At 38.6% G+C, this 24259-nt stretch overlaps 2 protein-coding genes across 2 annotated transcripts in view; both read left to right on the plus strand.

Moving 5' to 3' along the window:
• The window catches only part of ZDHHC14 (zinc finger DHHC-type palmitoyltransferase 14), a 645017-nt gene that overhangs the window by 198078 nt on the left and 422680 nt on the right, over positions 1-24259 (plus strand). The window lies entirely within an intron of this gene.
• Positions 1-24259, plus strand: part of ARID1B (AT-rich interaction domain 1B) — a 326431-nt gene that overhangs the window by 83317 nt on the left and 218855 nt on the right. The window contains 1 exon segment of the mRNA XM_050316193.1: positions 17063-17173. Coding sequence (XP_050172150.1) covers positions 17063-17173 — 111 coding nt within the window.

Raw genomic sequence — 24259 nt, forward strand, 5'->3', positions numbered from 1 at the left:
TACAGGTATCTGAAGGTCAGTAGGCATTTTTGCCTTAATCTTCAAGTTGAGATGATGCGTTAGGTCCTCACTAATACAGCCTTGCAGTTGGTAATCTTTAGTTGTAAGAATTTCACCTGAATTCTTGATGGTTTGTGAATGTCTGTTTTTAAGTAGTGGTCAGCCTCTTAAGGTTTGAACTCTGATCTCAGGTTCTCAATTATACTGGCTTTTTTCCTGGAGTATTTGTGTGTACATGGGACTAGTTTGTATAAATAATAAGTAGTCCCAAACACCTTGGGCCTTGCTTCTTTCCCTGTCTCCAGACAGGTTCTATTGCTGCTCATCCCCCTATCTCAGGCTGAGTTATGAGGTGAAACTTCCTCTCTAATGTTTCTCTGTAAAATCTCACCACTCTGTGTTTTCCCATTCCTTGGGAACTGCTAATCTAGAAAACAATTCCTAACACAAGAAAATTGAAGTCTATACTTCTGGCACTTCAGCAACAGGGTTGTTTCTCTGTCAATAATCTGTAGCAGAAGTACCATCAAGTGGTAACCAGTGTACGAAACAAAAATTAATACCAGGGTACCAAAAAGTTGGGAACATGTGTCAGATTCTTCTGCTGACAGAAAAAGTTAAAAACTGTCCTTATTTAAGCATACATGTCTCTGCTTATATGAGACTGATTACCTTTCAGAAACAGTTAAAAAATAAGAATTTCTTTGATTAGAATTTTAGGAAGAGAGATAGGAGTAGGTACTCATACAGTTTTAGGAGCAACCAGTTGGGGGAATGTGGGTGAGAGCAGAACCAGACTAATCTCTGGGGTACACTGGAAAGACAAGAGACAGTGGGGACAGACTGGGAAAAGGGAAGTTGCAACTTGGTAAAAGAAAAAAACCCCACAAACCCAAAAATGACAAAACACACAAAATTCTAGAGAGACTGGAATCTCCATCCTTGGAGAAATTCAACCAGACAAGGCTCCCAAGCACCCTGTTCTTGCTAGACTTGCTTTGAACTGGAGGTTTGACAATATGACCCCTCTCTGAAGGTCTCCTTGAACATCTGTGATTGTGTTGCTCTGACTTAATACTGGATTTATATGTTCTAAATACAATATAAAAATAAACTACAGAATCATATATTACCTGTTGCACCAGGTGGTGTATCTTTCTTATTTCTACTCTTAAAAATATCAGTACATCCTGTTTATATAATCCTGTCAATTAGAAAACCGAGGTAGTCTCAGTCATACAATCTGTCATCCTTTTTGTCTGTCATCCTTAGTTTTGCTTGCTCTTTCCAGCTTGCAAATGAATTTCCTTCAAGTTTTATATATTCTTCATTAACTGATTTTTTTTTTCTTTCTATACTGATTTTGTGATGTAAGTGTGATTGAACTGGTTTTACTTCAGGATGGAGAAGGAGATGCCAGATTGGAGAAAGAGGGCTTCTCTAATTTGCCTTCTTTTCCCTACTGTATTTTCTTCATTTCCCTTGTAGATTTATGTCAGTCTACTTGTTTGGGAGATTATAAAGCTGAAAGTAGTGTTTATTCTGGCTGGATGATGGACTTTTTCTTGCCACTAGTTTCCTTTTATGTAAAACCCTGTAATGTGATGTTCTGGGTATTCTGTTACAGGGAGAAAACTGATGCAAAATTTTTTATGGTTAATATTTTATTTTTGCTCTTTTAGACAGAATGTGAGTGAGCTCCTGCAGTCAGGTATAACCCTGTGTTGTGCCTTAGAATTGGTACTCATCTTCATTTCTCAGATATTGTGGAAGTATGAAACCATTGCTGTTTTTCCTTGACTCACTTGAATTCAATATGCAATCTTGTCTAATAAAAGTAAACAGATAAAACAATTTCTGGGACTGTTCCAGTGACTTGTGACTTTTATTCTTCTAATAAGCGTAGAGGGGAAGGAGGAGAATGGGATTTGTTTGAATGTTTGAACTGTTAAGTTGTTTAGATCTTTGTTAAATTGATTGCATGGTGGGCAGAAAGGGAGTTTCATAAGAGGTGATTTGATAGTAATACTGGCACAGTTTACTACAGAGCCATATTGTAAGCCAGCATCAGTCATCCCCTCTTCATATCAGGAGCCTGCTGTGTAAAAACCATTAAAGGAAGAGCTTTATTTTAAGCAGATGTATTGCTGTAGCAGATTCATTGATCATTAGATATTGTAGATATTGCCAGTAGATGTAGATACTGCTTTTTTTCTTTTAAAACTTTTTTACCTTTATTGCTCTTTAAAAGAAAAAAGAGAAAGAAGGATGTGCTCCACTACTGTGGTGTTGCCCTTGGCAGGGTTTTTCATCTTGAAATCGCATATAAATGAATAAATGCTTCAGTTGTTTTTGCAGTTTTAAATCTTTTGCCATAAGTGGAAGTGATATTTTGCTCAAGAATGTCATGTAATTGCAAACTTAAACTGTCATCATTAAACATTATTTTGTTAAGATAGTGTGATGTATATTTTTGGTTATTATGCTTTCCTGGCATTACAACTGGCTTGTAAACAGCCATGTTTATATATTTTCTTGGTTTATGTAGCATGTGTTCACATGTATTGAGATAGGATCATGCCTTTGAGCTTTATTGTGTTATTTTATGAGTTGGGACCATATCACTTTTTCACAGATGAAATGGATCTGAAAAATAGTTATGGTCTCACTCTTAGTTAAAAAAAAGCAGTGATTTTATTCTACACCTGCTGCTGTTACTCTGAATGAAGCTGTCCTTTGTTTTACACATTTCTGGAAGTTTTCTGCTTGCAAATTTCCAGATTTATAATGGGATTATACTTGCTGATCCCCTTTCTCACATGCAGGCATGAGATTAAGAGAGGAAAAAGTGTGGCCGGTCCTTGAGGTGGGGCGTGCTTGTGCCCTTTTCTGGGGCATTGGTTCTTCTGGTTAACTGTTCATAAAGTGGTTTTGTGTGTGTTCTTACGTCATTTTCTTGTGGTTAATAGGGTGGGGTTTTTTTTAATACCTTAAAGGAACAGTCCAGTAGTTGATGCTCAATCTTTACTCATCTTTTATCTAAAAGGAGAAAATGTTTTATAAACAAATAAGCAAGACTCCCTCACTGTCAGGTTTTATTTTAATGTTCTAAAAGCAGGCCAAAACTTTGTTTGCCCCCCCCCAATTAATATACTACCTACTGATCTTGGTGAGATTTTTTGACAATGCAAATTGTACAGGATGAATAAAGAGTACAGTAACTGGTGGTTTTATTTTCTGAGAGTGGGCCATGGGGATGAACACAGTTTGGGCCAGTAAGAATCTGTGACTCATTTTAGTAGTGCAGGTAGAAAGGCATCCAAAGTAGGAAGGCAGTGCACATGAGAAGGTGGGAAGGATCTCTGGTGACACTTCAGTCAGTGTCTTCAAGCAGAGGGTTGGGGACCACTGCCACTACCACAAGGGGCTGTGACTTCTCTCCATTTCCCTGAACTGGGATCGATGGTTGGAACTAGTCTCAGTTGCAAGCCTGAGATGATGATGAGAACGTTCTTTCATAGACATCTGTTTCGAGTGTTGAGTCAGTGCAAGGTAGGACAGCTAAAACATTTCCCAATTGGAAACAGTCTATGAAAATGTGAACAAAATGTGAAACTAATTAATCTGTTTTCATGTCCAAGCTGTAAGACTGTCATGAAAACAGAACAAATTGTATTGTGGCAAAATGCATCAAATTATTAAAGTGATTTTGGTACAATGAGGATGAAGTATTGCTTTTAAATTCAATGTGAGCTGCTAAAGTTCTTTTAACAGTATAGTAAGCAGCATGTTAATTAACATTGTCAAGCTGTTTTGGGGTGTAACACTGTACAAAAATGCTACTGTAATTTAGAAATAAGTGGGTTACATGGAAATACCAAATTCACTAGTAAGTAATAGAGACAGTCCTCACTGAGTCCAAATTTCTGTACCTCAACACAATTACTCTTTATTATAATAAAATCTTCACTCTTAAGCTACTAGAAATTGGCACAGAATTAGCAGTCTGTACTGTAGTTTAGTCTCAAATCCTGCAGAATTTAATTTAAACTTGTTTTAAAGAGTAACATACAAATGTTTATGTCTTAAAGTTATAATAAAAATCATTTGTCCTTCTGTCCTTTTAACTTTTGTGTCTGTAATCATCTACTACTAGATGAGTGGTTGCACTTAATATTTGTTGTGTTATGAACCACAGGAAATCCGGGAAAGAACAAGCTTATATGTTAATCTGACATTTGCTGCCAGGCATATAGGAAAGCATTCTTTGTCGAAGCTGGTTATTACAGTTATATGAGAACTCATAATCAAATTTAATGTTCAAAAGAGATTGTTGCCTGCCATCAGCAGCAGTGGCTGATGTACTTGTGTACCATAAAACCTTCATGGCTTTCGTCATCTCAGGAACAGAGATGCCTAGTGCTCAGTGTATACTCACACTGTCCTGAAATGCTGGACTTGCTTTTAGCTTAGGAGAAATTGTATTCTTTCCAGAGTGAAGAGGTGCAGGGCAGAAGTGGTTCCTTTAAAACATTCAACCCCAGATTTATGACAGTAAGAGCTCATACAAATACATGTACTTATACCAGCTTTTTCAGCCTCCTTTATGGATTGAAATTAGAGACAAGGAACACCAACAGTATAACTTTGTGTGAAAGCATTCATTTTGGTATGCTGAACCTATGCCAGCCTACTTCAGAGAGGTCTGGTAGATACCAAAAGGCAGAGCACAATCTTGACTTCTTGCACCTGTAGTTAAAGCTTGGCTGGACTTGGGGCAAGCAGAGAAGGAGAGCCAGTTTTCAGCAACTGTCTTCCAAAGTCACACACCATGACTTAAATCCTGGCTTCTAGACAAGCCACCAGTGACCAGCACCTGCTGAACGCCAAAGTGACTTAAAAACTGTTGAAATACTTATGAACCATAATGATCTTGTGCATAAAACTGATTTATCCTTTTTGAACTTTTCTTAAGCATGTGATATTTTCATGAAGGGCAAGTGAGGTTTGAACCTGTGTGGGTTCAATGACTACTGATTGAATTCTTTGCCAGTTAGATTTCTGCTTTTATCAAGTTGTATTTCATGATCATGATGCTGCTAGGATAGCAAATAAGTGTTAAGCATAAGGCTTTTTATCTGTGTGGTGGAGGTTACTTACTCAGCTCGGGAGTTCAGTGAAACCATGACTCCTGTTGTGCTACAGCTTTTCCCAGTAGTGGGAATGGCTGATTATTGTCCATTTGGGGACTGCTCTATTTGCTTAGCATTGCTTCTATTCTCTCCAGGAAATGTGTCAAACTTCTCTCTTTTTGCAGCGATTTCTCTCTGTATTTATAAGATTATAATAGGTGCTATCTTGTCAGACTTGGAGAATAATCTTCCAGAGCCAAGTAGCTAGCAGGAACAGAGTCAGGCAGAAAAAGCAAGTATAATTGTCTGTAAACTCACACCTGAGCACAAACACAAAATTGAGGGCATAGCATGGAGCAGCACTCACAGCAGTGCAGGCTTATTTTTGCTGAAGGCTTGTTGACCAAACCCAGAAATCTGTGTTCAAATTTAGAGAAGACTTTCTTGGCCCTGTTATTTTAAAAAGAGTGTTTACAGACATGGTGATCAATTTATGCAAATAAAAATCCAACTCCAGTCTGTTAACTCTGAAGCTGTTAAAGTTAGCATGTCTAATTACCCCTTACACATATCTGTCTTTGTGGTAACTTGGATTTGTTAAGTGATATTACTGGGAAAGGAAAAATACTTTATCTTGCAAAGTGGTACTATTGTTCATGTATAAAATGTAGCAAGATTGTGTTTATACATCTGTTTTATAACCTTCCAAAGGACTGTCAGTGAAAGTGTTTGCCTCGGAGTTGTCTCAACAACTGTATGGCACCTTCAGTTTAAAGTTCCCTCATTTTAGTTAAACATTTTCACAGTATGTATGTCCTTTTGCTGTGTTCATCTCTTAATGGTTTTCTGACGAAAGCAGGCTTTTCCATTTGAAGGAGGGATTTTGAAGGTTGGCTTTCTTCTCCTGAGAAACCAGCAAGTGCACCTCTTGAGGCATCTGCTGCTGATGGGGGTTTGATGATATCTGACCGGATAGTCAGAGGAGATAGGTCAGAGCATGCTGCAAACCTGTTTGGCAGGAATATTCATGACCACCTGTACCCTGCTGGTTTTTAATTTTTATTCCCATGTTTTTGTATCTTTCTGAACCTGGCAGACATATTGCAGGTCTTGTGCTTGTAAGTGCGCAATGCTGAAAGGCCTGAGTCCTGATGATTTTTTCATGGACTAAAATGAAGTTAGCGTACAATATAATAAAAGAAAATCTGGCAATAAAAGCCTCCTTTCACCTAAATTGGAAGGAGAGAAAACTTAGTCTGGGAGGAAGAGGGAAGTCCTGTTTTGCTCCTTTATTTTTAAGTGGTCAGTCACTTACATGCAATTAGTTTGTAGATTTAGCAGGCAATGCCCTGTGTCTGTAACAAAAATCTCTGTAAAGCATTCTAGTGCAAAAGGTGGGGATGCTGAATCATTTCTTCAAATGAAAAGCTTCACTATTTATAAGTAAATAATCCTGAAAGGAAACATTTTTCAACTCAGCTACAAAACCTATGTAAAACCTACCATGGATTTAGTATGCTATGCTTAGAGAAAAGTATTTTTAATGAGTTTAGAAATAACAGTAAGATACACATGTTCAAATGTATTTCTCAAAGTTTTCAAATCAGTGGTTTGGCTTTCATCCATAAAGTGTTATTGTTTTTGTTATGATGGTGGTATTATTTAAAGTTTCTACATTCTGATTTCTCTCAGTATTTAAATCACAGAAGGTTAATTAAAGGAGTTCTTTATTTTGCAATTGCTTGGGAATATTAACCTCACGAAGCCTGCGTTAAATCAGCGCAGTGACAGAATTGCATTTGCTTTATAAAATAACTCTACAAGAGCAAAGACAAAACCTTTTATAGTTCAGTGCCATTAATTGCTTGGCATTTAGATATTGGCATAGGAGTCAATTAATTAGCTTGATAGTAAAACTATTGGAATGCAGGCTGATAAAAACTATTTTGTTGTAGGAGATTAGTGATCATAACTATTGTTGCTCCCCTTACCACTCTCCTTATTAAAGTGATGGTTTTCTTTTAATGTTATTCTGAGAGCTAAATTAATATCCCAGAAATAATTTTATCTGTACCTTTGAAATTTAGCAGTAAGTTAAACAGAATAGTGAGTTTACCGAAAGATACCTGATCATGTAATAGTCATGTATTTTATGATTCGTTAATCTGATGGCTGTTCATAGACGAAGTTGTCTGCGCGAATGTTTTAGAATATAAAGGCACAAATCCTGTTATAAGGAAAACTCTACAATGCAAATAGAATAGCATTTAGAATTAAGTGATCATGTTGTAAAGTCTGAAAAGTACTAATTAATCTGTTTGGTAAGGGGTTTTCGGCGGGGTGTTGGAGTGGTTTTGGTTGTTTTTTTTTTTGTTTGGTTGGTTTGGTTTTGGGTTTGGCTTTTTGTTGTTTTGGTTTTTTTTAGTTCCATATGAGCAGTATATATTCCAAATTTTAGTGTTCTTGTAAATTACATCTTGTGGCCAGTTGCAATATAGCAGTATTCTCTTATGACCTTTAAATTAATATACATTGTTTTCCTCAGAGGTAAGAAAATAAGTTTGTTGATATTTCCTGGCATAAAATTTACCACTACATTTTTCTGGCTGCCCATGTTTTCTTTAATAATTGAAGATGTTCAGTGTACATATATTTAGTTTTATTTTCTGTATTTTGCATTGGGATTTTGTTGTTGAGACAATGTATTATCTGAATATAGACCAGCATATATTTTATATGTATTCATTATCCTTTCCAGTATTTCCCTTTTACTGCTGCCTTCTCCTACTATAGTAGAATTTCGAAGAGATTTTGGAGTGTGCAGCTGAATTCGTACAGGGTGTTTTAGTTGTTGCAATCAGATACATACAACAAAGAATGAAATAGCAAATTGAAATAAATAAGATACCACTTAAAAAACAAGTTTACATGTTGACAAAACTGTGCTTGGTGTTTATGTTGCGGGAGATAGAACAACTGTTGGGCTTGGTGAGCTGTCCCTCAATAAATCAAGTTCTGTAAGAGCACAGTCTCTCTTCACATCTTCCTCATGCTTTTCCCTGACTGCCAAGAAGCTGTCTTGGGTGTCTTCCACATGCATGTTTTTAGGTAGAAGGCTAAATAATGTATGTTTGGATTTTGAGTCTCTGCCTGCAGAATTCATGAAGATTGCCCTCTTTCACCCTCACAAAAAGGTAGAGGATTATTTTAATATAATAATGAGAGGATTAATATATAAAGAGAGATGACTTTTAATGAAAGTCACTCTGTTTTCATTGCTGTATTAAAGACTATTCAGTGATCTGGTCTCAGAGTTTTAAGTTTTCATCACTTCTTTCACTTGTTTACCACCCCCTTACTCCCTCCTCCTGGCACTCCCAGCACCGGTCCAGTAGGGAATATTTTCTTTTGAGAAAATTGTGGTTGTGGTGATGGTGGTGAAGACTTTTCTACCTCGAAAGATTAAATAAATGGTTTGCTGCTGTTGGTTTAAACTGGTGTATTGTGCAGTCCATTGAATTGCTTCTGCCGATGGGTGCTTGCTTTCCACTCCTGGGACTAAGATATTGTTCCATGTGGTGCACTGGATTTGAATTTTTGCACAGATACTGTGTGTTTTCACAGACTGCAGAGAAAGAGAGGATGGTAATGCAACTAATTCCCTACTTCCAGTAATTCCAAATGTAACATACTAACCCTTTCACATACTGAAAAATTAAGTTAACAGAAGCAGTAGACACCAGATGAGAACACCTTCTTTACCAAGTTTATTACAGACTTTTTTGTATCTGAGCTTTGATTCCTTCTCCTGTGATTGTACTGTTGATAAAATAGTAGGCAAATCTCATTTCAATCTTCATTTTGAAGAGACCTCCATGTGTGAGTATGAAGGAGTAAGTTAGCAGGTATCACTGGACTGTGATATAAATGTCTATAACGTAATATAGCTTTGTATTTGAGGGATGGAGACTAAGAAACAAACCTCTCTGGTTTTTTTCTTTTTAAATGCAGCCTCAGTGGTGTTTTGCAGCCCTTCCTAACCAATTTGCGGGTTTTCATGAGCCTTTAGATGAAGTCTTGGCTTTTACCTCGAAGCACACATACAGATGTGCCTCTAAGAAAACACTGAAGTAATGTCTCCCGGTCTCCAGCGAGGAAGTCTCATCCTTGGGTACCTAGCTCTATTAGCCTAGAGGTAGCAGCTGCTCTCGGTGCAGCTTTTCTCTTTATTCGGTAAGCTGGCTTCAGGCTTTCAGCTCTGCTGTAAGCTGCGGGCAGTGCTCTGACCTCATTTCTGCCAGCGAGCCGTATGCTTGGGAGAACTTCCTCGGCGGCGGCAGGCAGTCTGGGGCAGGCTGCTGCCCTCTGGGGCACAGAGCCCCCAGCTCCCTGCTTCTACAGCAGCCGAGTTGAAACAAATGGCAGGTTTTAAATCCTGCCCCTCTCCCACCTTTTGCCGGGTTTAGCTGTTTCTTTGGGGTGCAGAGCTTGTTCCTTAGCACAGATTTTCATCTCAGGTCTGCTGAAGTGATGCATTCCTCCTGGAGTTTTAGGAAGAACTAGTGTGGCAGGCACTAGTTCTGCCACACTAGATGGCACAAAATCTGTAAGCCATCACAAGAACGTGGTAGTCTGTCCCAAGTGACTTTAAAGAATAGGACATGCAAAGCTGGCCAGTCCTTTTTCTTAAAAAAAAAACAAACACTTTTTTTTGGTATATTTGTTCTGTTTTGTTTTAAATATAGCTTTGTCAGTGAAAGGATGGGCAGGGAGAGGAAGGAGGGGGTGTAGAAAATGAAAGCGTGGTTGGACTGTTGAGCCTTGTATAGTTTTTTAGGAAAAGTCCAAAAAGCTCTGTAAACCTGGGAAAATGCATGGAGATAAAATGCTCATTTTAGCCCTCATTTCCAAGTTATATTTCTCAGATTACTTTGAATTCTCTCTCATCTCTTTATTTACAGTGGAACTTTACATCCATAGAACAAAAACCCTACCATTTTTGCCTGTAAAGGAAGAGCTGACAGCTGTTTATCAGGCTGTGCAGTGTGCAGCAGTCACATTTTAATATGAACATCAAACTCACCTATTTTTCATGTGGCATGTTACAAGCATGACAGAAGAAAACCAGAAGAAATGTCTTGTTTCTGATTAAATCCGCTATTGATATGCTCTGTGATCCATGGAATGCAATAGTGGCGAAAGAGAATAGCGAGAGAATGATTTCATCTTGGAGCTCTTCCTGCATCACTTGCTTAATATGGGTCCTGGAGGCCATATAGATGAGACACATGTGAAAATGGACTAGAGCATTTAGGAGGAGAGACCCTTCTGTCTTATTAGTTGGCCTAGATTATCCAATATGTGACCAGAAGCTATGTTATCCAAACAAAAAATTTCCCTGTAAGATGTGGAGAGCTTTTTTTTACCCTATCTGTGTTTAAAATGTTTTCAGTATATTCTGAGGGAAAAACCTTCCATAGTTAGGTAGTCTGACTTTCTAATAACACTTGGAGAATTTTGATGGACTGACCATTAGTAATATATTTGCTTACCTAAGTTAACTATCTTTTGCATCAACTGCTGCCTGCTACATAAAGTATATTTTTTTTTACTTCCTTCTCCAGTGTCTTATGGCTTAACTTGGATGTCATTCCATGATAATTGGGATCCTGAAGGAAGAAAATGATGTTCCCATTGTAAATTTTTTTTTAAAAATTAGCTTAATAAAGTGCACCTAGGAAACAGTAAGTTTCAGAAAGCAGTTGCAGGTATCTTTGAAGGGAAAGTATTAATAACATTGAAGAAGACGTGGTGTGTTACTGACAATGACTGGTCTACACTTGAGGCATCCAAACTGGCAGGTTTGCCAAATGTCTCCACATAAATGGTAGGATCTTCCTTTGAGGAGTTAGGTATGATTTCTGGATGAATTTCTCCTTTTGGAAAAAGAAGGGGCTGTTTCTCCTTTGGCATGTTTCTAAAGTTCTTCCCTCCCTTTAGTACCCGTAATGAAGATGAAGACCAAAACTAACTGGGTGAAGCAAAGTATCATCTTTGTTTCTGAGGACATGTTCCTGCCCTGGCTTGGCTGTGGGCAAACCATAGCAACCTGAAAGAGGAGCAGTCACTGCTTTCAAGTCCCACTGAAGCAACAGTCAGCAAATGGCATCAGTATGTTGAGGTAGATGCCAGCCTGTTGGCTGCCGTACTTCAGGACAACTGCTTGTTTTTTGTGGTAGAAGGTTGGCTTGAAATTATTTACGTACTCTGGTTGTGAACAGGGTTTATTCAGTTCATCACGTAAACACAGACTAGCGTGTTTAAGAGGATTACCAGACTGCATTGGTAATCCACCTCCGGTGGTTAGCACTCTCTTCTTTTTTGTTGGCGTAATAGGTGCTGGGACCTACAAAACAAATTTTTTCCTGAAATCACCTGTTCCTTCTCTGCAGTAAGAGACGTGCTTGCTGATTTGTGCACAGTGCTCTCCAGCTGCAAGATACCAATTTTCTTTTCTTCAAGGCTTTAGGTTTTCTTGGTTTTGTTTGTTTGTTTGTTTGTTTGTTTTTTCATTTCTGATTCATAAAATTCAAGACACATATATATGCATTTCTTCTTGACCCAGGATCTTCTGCAGGAGTCCATCTAAAAACTGCAGGACTTCTGCAGACAATCTGTCCAGGATCCAAGCAAACCTCTCGGCTCTTTTGTCCCTAGTGGATCGTTCTCCACAGGGCTGCTTACGTGAGACTCAGTGTTGCCTATGCCTGTGGGCATAACATTTTTTATGAGTGCAGCCTTACCTACAATATTCCTCTAACAGGTTGGCTGTCCTTTGTTGTCAGTTTTGTGCTGCCAGAGAGTAAACAACTTGGTAGGTGACATGTTAAGTATTAAGGCTGGGATAGAAGTTGGCTGTTTAGGGATATGCCACCATTCTGGTAAGTAATTTTTTTCTTTATTGTAGCCTTTTTGTGCAGAAGGTGCAAATAGTGGAGATGTATTGATATGTATTTATCTACACAGAATGAACAGATGCTTGGTTAAGTCATAACAAGGAATGTCCTTCTATAGCCCCTAACATATCACTTGGCTTCTTTACGTTCAATAGTATTCCGTCATAGATGAGTAAAATAATCTTGTGTTGTAGGGCTGTGCACTCCTCTTGGCTGCTATACTGGGTCCTGACTTCCATTCTCAAGTAGTCTGGGGGCAGGGGGAAATTTGCTTTCAACTTTGCTCTTGTCACATTGTTGTAGAATTTGCTGCTCTCACACTTGAAGTCTTCTAAGGATCAACCCAATGAATCAAGAACATAAGCTAAAATAGTTTTTAATGGGTTTTTCAAGTTGAAGTCTAGCATATTATTTTCAATAAATTATTTTCTTTCTATTTAACCATCATGGTACTTATCTTCCTGGGTGGTCATGTTATCCCTCTGAAACTCACTGCAGCAGAAGCAGATGAAACCTGAATGATATTTCTCACCCAGCCCTTCTTTATATGTGGTTTTCCCTCAAACAGTAATATTTTCCCTATGCCTTCATTTTCCATTAAAAATAATCTAAACTATTTATAATTAGATCTAATCTTCTTCGGCAGAACTTATAACAAATGTGCATTTCATCTACGTGGTTTCCAGCATTATCAGGACTATATTCATTCACGTTTGCAGAGAATACATCAATGTGGACAGGCTTGCTTGTTTTAGCGTAGGACCAGCCAGAGCATGAAAGCACGACACTAGTTAGCATCACACATGAAAAAGGGAAAAGGTAGTTTGTCAGTGGCCTGCTCCAAAGTGGTCTCAGTGTAGCTGACTGCTGGAAGTGTGGAGCCAGGCTCATGGCTGGCTGCTGCTGAAGGAGGACAATTTCCTTCCCTTCTTGCTCACCCAGCCCTTCCCGAGGCCAGTTCTACTCAGTAACCCATGATAAAGCTGGGGGGAAAGGAGTTACTTAACCTGGCAAGTTTTAACAAACTTAACACCACTTAACAAAGTGGTCTAATAAAGATCACTGATACAAAGTAAGGAATGTGTGTCCAGATGGAAGAATTGTGGGAGGCAGGAACAAGGAGCCTTTGACTTTATTGTGGGCCAGTGCATAGGCTCACTCAGTTGCTTTAAACCTCTCTGGTAGTGAAATACCATACCACAATTAGAGACTTTGAAAGTCTGTAAGATGAATACAAAGTAGCAAAGTAGCAAAGACTAAGAGGGAAAAAAATACCCCATTTCCTCCCTTACTCCTCAGACTTCACAAATCTTGAGCTCCATATACCACAATTTGCAGAACAAGCTAAAAGTGTATGTGAATAGGAGGAGACTAACTAGTCCTACCTCTGTGGATGATAAGCAGTTTGTTATTATTATTACCACACAAATATAATAATTGTATATGGATAGATTTCTGAACAGCTTTCCCAATACATGGGGTTTAGACTGTGTCTAATACTTTTTTCCCTACCTGTTTCACAGTATAAATGTGTTTTGAAAAGTGTGAAAAAGTCTAAACATCAGCTATTTTGAGTGTATGTTTATGACTTGCAGATTATTTGTCCTTGTACTTTTCTAAAATCTGATGTGGGAAACCCTGATTTTAGTTATTTTATAACTTTGTTGACAGTTTGTGCTGTAACAGCTATGATATGATTGGGTTTGTGCCAGGTTGGGAAGTTCTGAGTGGAAACTTGTAGCCTTCTGTTTATAAAAGCCTGGATTTCTCTCTTACATACATGAGTTTTCTGTGATTCATAAAAAATCATAAGCTTTGCTTTGAAAGCCAGTGTTAGTGATGGATGAAATACTGGGAGTCAAATGAAAAAGAATGAGGAATCCCAGTATCAATGGGCAACTCCTCAGCCGTGACTTAGAACAACACATGGTAACATGTTCCTCTTCCCCTCATGTTCCCTCTGTTCAGTGCCCAATAAATCCATTCCTAGACGCTAGAAAGAAAAATGACCTTTCAAAGCTGCAGGTGAGAACTGCCAATTCCACGCATTTCTTCCATGACAGATAATTTACCCTAACGCTTCTGTCCTTATTTCTTATTTATCTCTCAAAATCTGTTGTAGCTATTCTGTAATTTGCTGTATATTAACAAAATTTCCAAATGCGTAACTGAAGAAAGGCAGTAGGGATTTTCTCTCTTCTGTTTTTCAGTGAAAATGATACTAAGCACTATTTTGGTTATGAAGCCAACCTCTTAGTGAAATATGCTATTATTTAATCATTATGTTTAGTATATAAATGGACTGTTTTTATTGGACAATGCATATGTATAAACACATAAAATTATACACACAGTCCCATGCATATTTCATCTGGGAGATTCCCATGCTTGCAGCTTACTGAAAGCAAACTGATTCTTTACTTCTCAAGAGCTGCTTTCCAAGTTTCCAGTGATCCACATATCTACACAGCTTTATGGAGAATGTAAGAATGAGTTTGTGATCTCAGTCCCATTTGAAATGCACAGGTGCCTGCATCATTAACAAACACTAATTTCTGCATGTTTCCAAACCTCATCTAGAATAGAGCAAATGGATTTGATTTTTTTCCACAGTCAGAAAGAAAGACTAAGAAAATGGTGCATTTAAAAAGACAAAGGGTGTCATATCTGAAGTTTTTAATGTGCTCTTCAGTGTGAGGAAAGACATTTCATACATAGTCTTCAAATACTCAAGTAAAAGTAAATTCCATTCAACCTGCAGTATTTCTCATGAGAAAGCGTGCTGTCTCTTCCCTCTCCTGCACCAGTGTCCCTGGAAGTTTCAGTAGGAAGTAAGGTTAAAATCTTGTAAACCTGTGGGAAAAAATGCTTGGTACTTCATAAGGAAGTTACAGCTCTTGATTTTTCAAAATGTAAAACATGTTTTGCTTCCCAGCAAAATCCTGTAGTGTCTGGGAAAAGGAACAATTGTGTTTCTACAATGACATCCCCTAAACTGAATATTCCATTTATCCTTTTTCACCACTCTTGGTATTTCTGTGCGGTTTTGTTGTTGTTGTTGTTTTGACAAGTGGTTTTAATTTGGTGTATTTTTTTAAGAATTAGGAAGAACGACATCGCGTGCTGAACTGGAAGTTGAAATCTGGGGTTGCCAGGTTTATTACGAATGCCTGTGCAGTGACAGCCCCCAGCATGTGTGAGTGTGGTGTTTGTGTGTGTGTGTGTGTGCCTGCGCGTTTTTAAATAAAAAGGAAAGCAGAGGTTTGCTCATTTGTTTGCCTATTGTGAAGCTGTCCTGCACCTTTCTACTCCTTTGTACTGGGGTGAAGGCTGCTGAATGGAGGCCTTGTGCCATTTGTTGATTTTAAACCTCACTGTTAATCCACAGGAACCTGCTGGTGTGCGCAGCAGGAGAGCTGTGTGACAAGTGGAAATCTGGGCGGGGGGGAGTGTGGGGGGTCACAGGGGATAATAATCATTCAGCCATCAGCCTTTGTCACCCTTAAGCCTAATTGTTACCCTCTGCTGGTAACCACATTGAAGTGCTGGCCTTTTAAGTGTTTCTTGATTTTACTTGGCACAGGCTTAGGGATAGGATCATTTATTGCTGGGTTTATATCGTATCAGGTTTGTTGGGGTTTGTTTTATTAGCCCCACTGAATTTTCTGCATCCCTTGAAATAATTCGGGAGAGTCCCAGATGGGTGGAAGGGGCTGAATGGAAATGGTACAGTTGTTAACAAATTTCTCTCTGTCAGAAGCTGGGATAAAACCAGAGACAGAAAGCTTTCCTGCTCTGCCAGCCAGCTGCCTCCTGGAGTCTCTGCATGAGCTGCAGCTGTGGCTGTGGGCACTGGGCTGCCTGAGCAGCCCCACACACGCAGCAGCAAGGTGATAGTGGGGTGGGGCAGAGGACAGCTTCCCCTGCCCCTTCTGCCTGTAGCACCCACCTGCTTTAGGTATGCCTGAAAACTGAAGGTCTGAGGGTGGCTGAAGCAAACTGAACTGCTAATAAACTCGTGAAGGGGAAAGGAGAATTAAACAATTTTAAAACAACAAAGAAAAAGGTGAGATATCTTTTCTAGCAGTCAGGAACTGGTTCTTCAACTTTCCCTGCCAGTAACACATGCTGAAGTCAGTACTGTGCTTTCTGTTGTTTTCCTTGAAGAAATTGCTGTAGAAGCTGCTATAGTAGCTAAAATCAAGCCTGAATTAAGGCTTTGCAATGGGCAACTATTTCTGCGTGTGAAATAAGCTTGTGTGAGGATGGGGGTTGGCACATGGGACGTTGTTTTGTTGCTCCCCCCCACCTGTGTGTGGTGGGTGTTGTGCTAGGCCCTTACATGGGCTCGTGGAGGGAGGAAAATCTCCAGATTACTGGTACAGGCTTTGGATCTATTCTTGATCAAACACACTTGCCTTCTAACCCTTCAGATGCAACATGCCTCTAGCAGATGCAGTGGCTGTATTGTGTGCTACAACCCGATAGCCAGTGTTTGAAAGTTGCGCCAGTAGAACGATGGTAAATCCAGGGTTGTTACAGGAGTCTGATTACACAGCGTGATTGCAATCTTATTTTCAAGTCTAGTCTTCCACCTGGCTCAGTACTTCATCAAAACGCCTGAGAATGCATCTCAGAGTAGGATGAATGTTCATGCTTGCTCCTTATTCTTTTACAGTAAAAAGGAGTTGTTTATTTAAGAGGTTTGGTTTTGTGTGTTTCCCCTTGTTCCAGGGGTATGATTCCCTGCTGATGTTGGCATGCATCTCAGCTCCTTGGATTTCTTTACAAACAGCATATGTCATAGTGGTACCTGTGTGGGCTTGATATTTCTATCAAAAAGCTTTAACTAGTAAAAACTTCTGACCAAAGAAACCATCATCACTCAGCTGCTATATTTCCACCCTTCTGTGATGTGGATTTAATTGTAATTACTGAGTCAAGTTAATAATTCTTTTACAACTGTTATTGCAGGACATGTCTCAGGAAGGCTATGGAACCAGATCTCAACCCCCTATGGCACCAGGAAAGCCTAACCACGAAGACTTGAATCTAATCCAGCAAGAAAGACCGTCAAGCTTACCAGTAAGAAAATAATGTTTGTTTCAGTATTTTAAAATGAAGGCACTTTATGTAGCATTTCATTGTATCTAGGATGAGCAGATGAGAAATATTGAAGGAAGAAATATTAAACAAAGTCGATGAAAAATTGTTTTTAAAAATGTGAGAACAGACAGCTTGTATATGAGTGGACTTTGCTTAGACTTGTTCAAAACAGCACTATTTATGTACATGCATGTTTTGTGCTTGTGCACATGTATATTTGTATAGAGGAAATTGATTGATTTTTTTAGCTTTAGGAATTCCATACTTGGCACAAACCAATCTGGTGAGGAGGAGGCTTTTTTTCTGTGCCCTTTTCAAATGTTTCCTGTAGATTCTGGTTTAGAATACTGTAACCAGAAGTTATGTGCTCCAAACCCTGAGCATCAGTAATGAGATTGGCACGTCAATTCTGCCACTATATATTACTACAGAAATGTAGAAGCAGGAATGACAGTAATACCTGGGCTAGGTTGATCTTTTGGTTAGGAGATTATTTTGTACTAATATTTCTTAGTTTTTCTGAGCTCTACGCATTCTGCTGTGGGGGAAAGAGCACAAAGGAATATACTTTGTGAAGACATTCCAGCTACTTGCGTTTTTTAAGGTCTTATTTCACTATAGCAGACAAAGTACTCAGCCTTGTCTTTGTGTGCCCCTTGTGGTTTGGGGATTTTGTTTGTCAATAGTAAACCAGTATGAATTTAAACCAACTAGAATATGTTCAGCTTAAATAATGAAACTATATAAACTTTATAAACTATGTGCTCTGGCTTGGAATAATGTATCATAAGCATATAGGATATTTCCTGCAGTTCAGTGGATATGTATTCATTTGCAGTTGGCAGAGGGATCTCTCTGAAGAGTTTACCATATTAAGATACCAAATGTATTTGTGAAATCTGGTATTATGTTGTATATTTTACCTCTGGCACATGGCACTACTGTAAATCCCTAAAAATAGGGAAATAAACACAGTATTTCAGAGTTACATCTTTGGCACCTAGGAGAGTGTATGTGCTACAAATTCTTTACATGACATTTGAGACATGCATATCTCAGGAGAAGCTATGGAAACTGGTGTAACAAGAGATACCAATTTGCTTTGAACCTAGTATTAATTTGACAGGTTTTTGGGAACCCTTTTTTAAACAGACTAATTTCTCTGAACAGGTCTCAGAAATGAATGCTGGCATTTACCTTAAAAATAGTAGCTACTGTGGACATTGAACTATTTTGGCAACAAGTACCTAGTTTAAAAAGCAGAGATATTAAAAGAGACTTGTAACCTCCCAGTTTTTCATGAACAGTGTTTATTAGGGTAAGGAGAAGTAAAGTTCTTTATCAACTAATGTTCTGCTCATTTGCCTGTGTTTTTTCTCAAATAATTGTCCTACTTTTAATTCATGCTCTGTCCTGCCTACCTCCAGCATTATGATATCTAAGCAGAGTATTGGGTATTATCTGTGTCCCTGAGTGTTTGGTATATTTAGTAGCTCATAATTATTCTAGGTATGGGTAAGCTGGTAGTATTAACAGTGAATGTTAACCATTTTGGCCACATAGCTTAAACTCTTAAGTTGATTCCAAATGCTGTTATTGAGACACTTCGTTACTGAAAAGCATTGATGCATAACCATAGAACACTTTATATACTCCAAAGCTCTGCTGTTTTCATATGGAAGAGAATGGAGGATATTATAATTTTGTATTTTGTTTTGGTGTGGGATTTTTGTTTGTTTGTTTTCTTTTTCAATTGAAAAGCAACTGCAATCCTTTGTATATAGAGACAAAGGCTTTTTTGATCATGTCAGTAAACTCCCAGTCATCTTACATCCAAGGAAGATGTCTTAGAAATTAGGAATAATCTGTACATTCAGAATATGGTGAACATGATAAAAGCTTTAATATAAATCTATTTTGGGTGATGGCTTGACCATATATGTACATGGTGGGTTTTCCCTGAAACAGGAGAGTTCTGTATTCTGTTTTGGACTGCCTATGAAAACCCTTGATCACTATCCCTTGTTTAGCATTTCTAGTTAGCTTCATTTTGGCATACTAAATATGGCTTCTTAAGCTTGTTTTCAAGGTTATGTGGTTCTTCAGGGTAGTAATCAGTAAGTTGTCTTTGAACAGTGAAGCTTGAAGTTGTAGCAGTGGTGTTAGGCTTTTAATAAAATTTAGTTATGTTTTGTTTCATGGTATTCTGGTATTTATACTCTTTGCCCGTTATCTTTTTATTTCTTAAGGGCATTGTGTAAAATCACAGCAGCTACATAGCAAGCTTATACAAGTGTCAAAAACCAACAAAAGAGATGTAATAGTAAATGGTGAATGGTTTTCTCTGATGTGGCTTTGAAAAAAGTTTCCCTTTGATAGATTCGAAGAGGAGCTGGCCACTTTCTGCAGCACTGAATGCTGGCTTGTGTCACCCTTTGGGGGGAGTTTTTTCAGCAGGTTTGTGACACAGTAAGCGCAGCTAAACAGCTCAATAGTTGTTCCGTTTCCTTCACACATTGTATATAAAAGTCCTGGCATGAATGTTCCCATAAAGTTCAAAGCAAACGAATTTGTAATGTGGGTCGGTAACAAATGGCTACAAACAAAATATGGCTTTATTAGCTACTTCTAATGGCCTGTCAGATTCTATACAATGCTTGCTTTCCTTCTCCTAACTGCTCTGATATCTGGAGGGTTTGACCTGTGGGTCTCTGACCATGTGGAGTCACTGAGAGCCAAAATGAAAAGTTGCACAGAATAGTGCTCCAAGCACTTTTGTTGGGGTCACAATTAGAAGGAAATCTCAAGCCTCTGAGAAAACATGGGACTTAGGTAGTCTGTGAAGGAAAGGAAGTCATAAACAGAAACTGTTCTCTATTAGAGTAGAGGAATAAAGGGGAAGAGGCCTTGAATGAAATTGTCTGGAGAACAGCTACTACAGAACGTATTTATCAAGACTTAAGGGATAATGGTAATATACACATTTCTGCTATTGTGAGAAAGCTAGAGCAGACTTACAGGAAAAAAACTTCCAAATGATATATCTGCAGATTTGTTGTTGCGGTAAAGGAGCTTGTGTCAGCAGTAGGCTGTGTGTGTCTATGAAGACTAATCCTTTATTTTGTCTTTAATGAGTACGTTTGTAAATGTTCACATTGGATTGTGTTTATGATAGAGTGAGGAGCAGAAAACATAAATTATTTTTTTTTATTGGTATGAGTATTAAAGTAATTTCAGATAGGCATTGGTGTTTTTACTATTACTTTATTTTCTTTTAATAAGGCCTGGGGTTTTTTTCCCATTGTGCTTGTTTGAGGTGTGAGGTTGAATGGCCTATCCAAGGTTGCCGTGCTTTTGAAAGACAGGTTTCTGCTAATGTTTTTTTTATTGCAACCTACAGGTAAAGTTCTGCAGCTGCTTTGAGCCATTTAAAGCCAGGGCAGCTGCAGTCCTGCCATGTGCCCCACATCTGTGCTGTCCCATCTCCTCCAGTGTCTCTCCTGGGACTGGTCAGTGGATTTAACTTGGGGAACCAAACCAGATGAGAAAAAAACCTCTGTTTCTGGATTAGTTTTTGACTGAATCACTGTGCAATTGTGTGGGCATCAGTAGTACCTCCGAAGAGGAGATGGGAATCAGAAGCTGTGATGGGAAGGGGGACAGACAGTGGGGACAGCAACAGCTTTGATTTTAGCCACAGCCTAAAGGACTGTATGATCTTGCTGGAAGAGTTTGAGATGCTGTCATCCTGTCAGCTGAGACATGGTGGCACAGCAGATCCCAGTGTTCACAATTGGGCCCTGCAGCAGTCATAGAGCCACAGACAGACAGAAGACAGTTCACTTCTTTTTGTAAGGTAAGTTTTCTGCCAGTTCCCATCCCTAAGCTGTTTAATGCCATACAATCCGTGAGTGTAAGCGTGGAGGTGTGAACATGCACAGCTGAAGGCCGCAGTCAAGGTGGGCTTGTGCTGGTCCTCACCTGCATCCATGTAAAACTGTAGGGAAAATGTGGCGTTAGTCTTATAACTTAGGTTTATCTTGTGCTTACAGGAGGTCATCCAGTGTTGAAGGGGGAAGGTTGTATCTGGATTTGAGGAAATCACTATTCTACTAGATCATTCAGAATTCTGAGTTTATGGATTCATTCTGTGACATCACTTGGACTTTCCACGGAGGCAGAGCAATTCCTATGCAAAACAAAATAGTAGGCAGCAGTGAAGGTAGAATGCTGCTTGTATCTTGTGCAGTGCTGTGACCTGAGAAGTTTGGTTGTGGTTCTACAACCTCTATAGTTGTCTGAGCTTCAGTGCCAAGCAGATACATTTTTTAAGATACCAGTTGCCCAGTTTCATTATGCTTGGCACTGTGGAAAACAGCACATCAGCAGTCCCTTCCTGATTTTATTAAATGCTTCACAGTTCTGTTTTACCTCATTTTAATGAGCCCTGAAAGATGTTTAGGTGCTGGACAGTTTTTCGTCTGGTTGGCACACCTTTTTTGTTGTAGAAGGAGGGTACTAAATTAGATTTCTGAGGACCTCTGTTGAGAACTAGTAGTAAACTAAATTCAATATTGGATATAATAGGCTCATGGAACATTATAATTTCATATGGATCTCAACAGGTGTAGGTTATGAGGAAGGTACATGGGATGGTTTGGGAGTCCACATTCTGTGTCTCACTTCTAGAATATGAAGTAGCCAGGAAACCCATCTCAAAAAGCAACACTCCTCAAAAAAATTAAACATTAATGGCTGAAGTCAACAGACAGGAAAACACTTCCCAGCATTACTTGAGCAGCTGTGGTTTAGAATTAGCAAGAGGTAACTCTTCTTTTCTCAGAGATTAAACTACTGGGATGAGGTACTCTGATGACATTTATACTCAGCTTAATCCAGTAAGCACTAATCATGATCAGGGTTGTGGATGCTACCGTAATGTAAATATTGATTACCACTGTAGGCCTTCTGGTAAGGACAAACCAGTACTAAAAGAGAACGTAGTGCAGCGACCCTCCTTTTTTTGTAATCCTTGTTGAATTCTTTGCAGGTAAGCAAATTAGAAAGCCTGATCTAAATTTAAGTGCTGTTTTTAAAAATACAGACTATTGCTTGTGATTTGAGAAAAAAGAGGAGAAAAATTCTGTAAATGGATTCTTTGTAATTCTTGGGAGGCAAATGCTGTTACCAGTTGATAGATGCATGATAGCAAATCTGTCTTCTAGTTATTCACGTCTCTGCCTGAAAATATCTGTTTGGGAGTATATTAAACCATGAACAAAAAAGAAATGCGAGTATATAATATTTGTGAATTAAATTGTCCATTGTTTTTACATCAAGTAGGATGAAGCTGGTGTGCCTCTTTCCCACTTTTCTTTCTCTTTTCTGCAATGTTGTAAAATAACTGAATGATTTTGTTTTCCTTTGTTTGGGTCAAGAAATTTTAGCTGAAAATTGTTACTCTGTGAAAGAAGATTATTGACTCAACAAGCCTTCAATTTTCAGTGAATAACACTCCCACCCTCTAGCTTCAGGAACATGTGGTGCATGCATTCTATTTTAAAGTACAGACTGTAATTTAAAACTGAGGCAGTTTGATGCCCCACTGAACTTTGTTTAAGCCTGGAATAAAAGGAAAAAAGCTTCAAGTTGCAAAGAAGTGACTAAGCTATCTCAAAGGCTTTTCTTAGCCTTTATGCACAGAGTTGGAAGAAGCTGCTATTTTTTCCAAGTCATTTTAATTCTGAATCAAGTGCAGTTGCTAGGGTTTTTTTTTTCTTCTTGACATTCCTTGTAATAAACCTGTAGCTAGAACCAGTTTCACACCACACACATGTATGGAGACATCAAGTGTATGTATTTCTGTGTGTTTCTGAGGTGCCAAACATGCTCTGTAGTTGCTGCGGGTGCACATACAGATTCCTTATGTGGCCTCCCATTTGTGTCCTGCTGTCAGTCAGAATATTGGGTCAAATCCAGCGCTAGCCACTGCAGCACCACTGACATCGGTGATGTTACTGGAGGCATAAACCTTGTGTGTGTCATTGAAAATCCTAACCCACTAAGTGTTCATGCACACTTTACATTTGACTTCAGTTAAACCAGGATTTCACGTAGGGTGATCAAAGTGATTCATTGTCCTAGAGTCAACTTGTAAATTACGTCCTATTTTTGGGGAAAAGTACAATTAAAGTAGTGCAGAGCAGCCCTAGGCATAAACTGAAACACTGAAACCAAAGTTGTAGATTCTTGAATTAAGTATTCTTATATTAATTTTAATATTGGTAGTGTGAAGAGAAGGTCCTGTTGTTATTAATTTGTGTTTTGTGCTTTACAGAATTACTTGGTTTTGCTAGATAAATTGATCATATTTATTTAAAAAACCAGTTTTAGGTTGTTATTGAAGTATAAAAAGTAATTTCACTAAGTACTGTAAAAAAATACTTGGCTATTCATCATTTTTACTAGCTTAAAAATACTTTACCTTTACAATGTTTACAATATCCCTGTAATAACTAAATTGACTAATTTATGATCCAAAAAAATTTACAAATTCAAAAAAGGAATATTTAGTCTGACCTCTACATGAAACTTTATGGGGAAATCTGCTAAGGAATTACAGATCCCAATAGTGGTTAAGGTTGCAAAAACTTGTATTCAAATAGGCCAGTGTTGTCCTAAGTGGAATACTGGAAGTATTGGTAGCTTTTTATCCTTCAGTGCTTTAGAAGCAATGAGTGTTTACGTCATATACATCCAAATACCAGAATAGTATTGGTGTTCATTCATAAATTAAAAAAACTAGATTTAATTTGTGTGGTTGAAGCATTTAATTTTTTATTTCCTTCGAGGCCCCTGCCTCAGGGTGATGCCTTCTGGAAAGGCTGCTGCCCCCTTAGCCAGGGCGACTGAACTGTGCTTGTGGTAGCCCTTGCAGCTTGAAATGAGAGGCAAGCCGAAAGCTCCCAAGGTTACTTTAATATGCAGGGCTGTAAACTGTGCTAGCATGGGTGCCTCTGCATGCATGGCTCAGATGTACCTGCTGCAGAGGCAGTAACTAGACTA

Source organism: Myiozetetes cayanensis, unplaced genomic scaffold, assembly GCF_022539395.1.
Source record: "Myiozetetes cayanensis isolate MyiCay16 unplaced genomic scaffold, myiCay2020 scf2-11, whole genome shotgun sequence".
In the NCBI taxonomy this organism is placed as follows: Eukaryota; Metazoa; Chordata; class Aves; order Passeriformes; family Tyrannidae; genus Myiozetetes; species Myiozetetes cayanensis.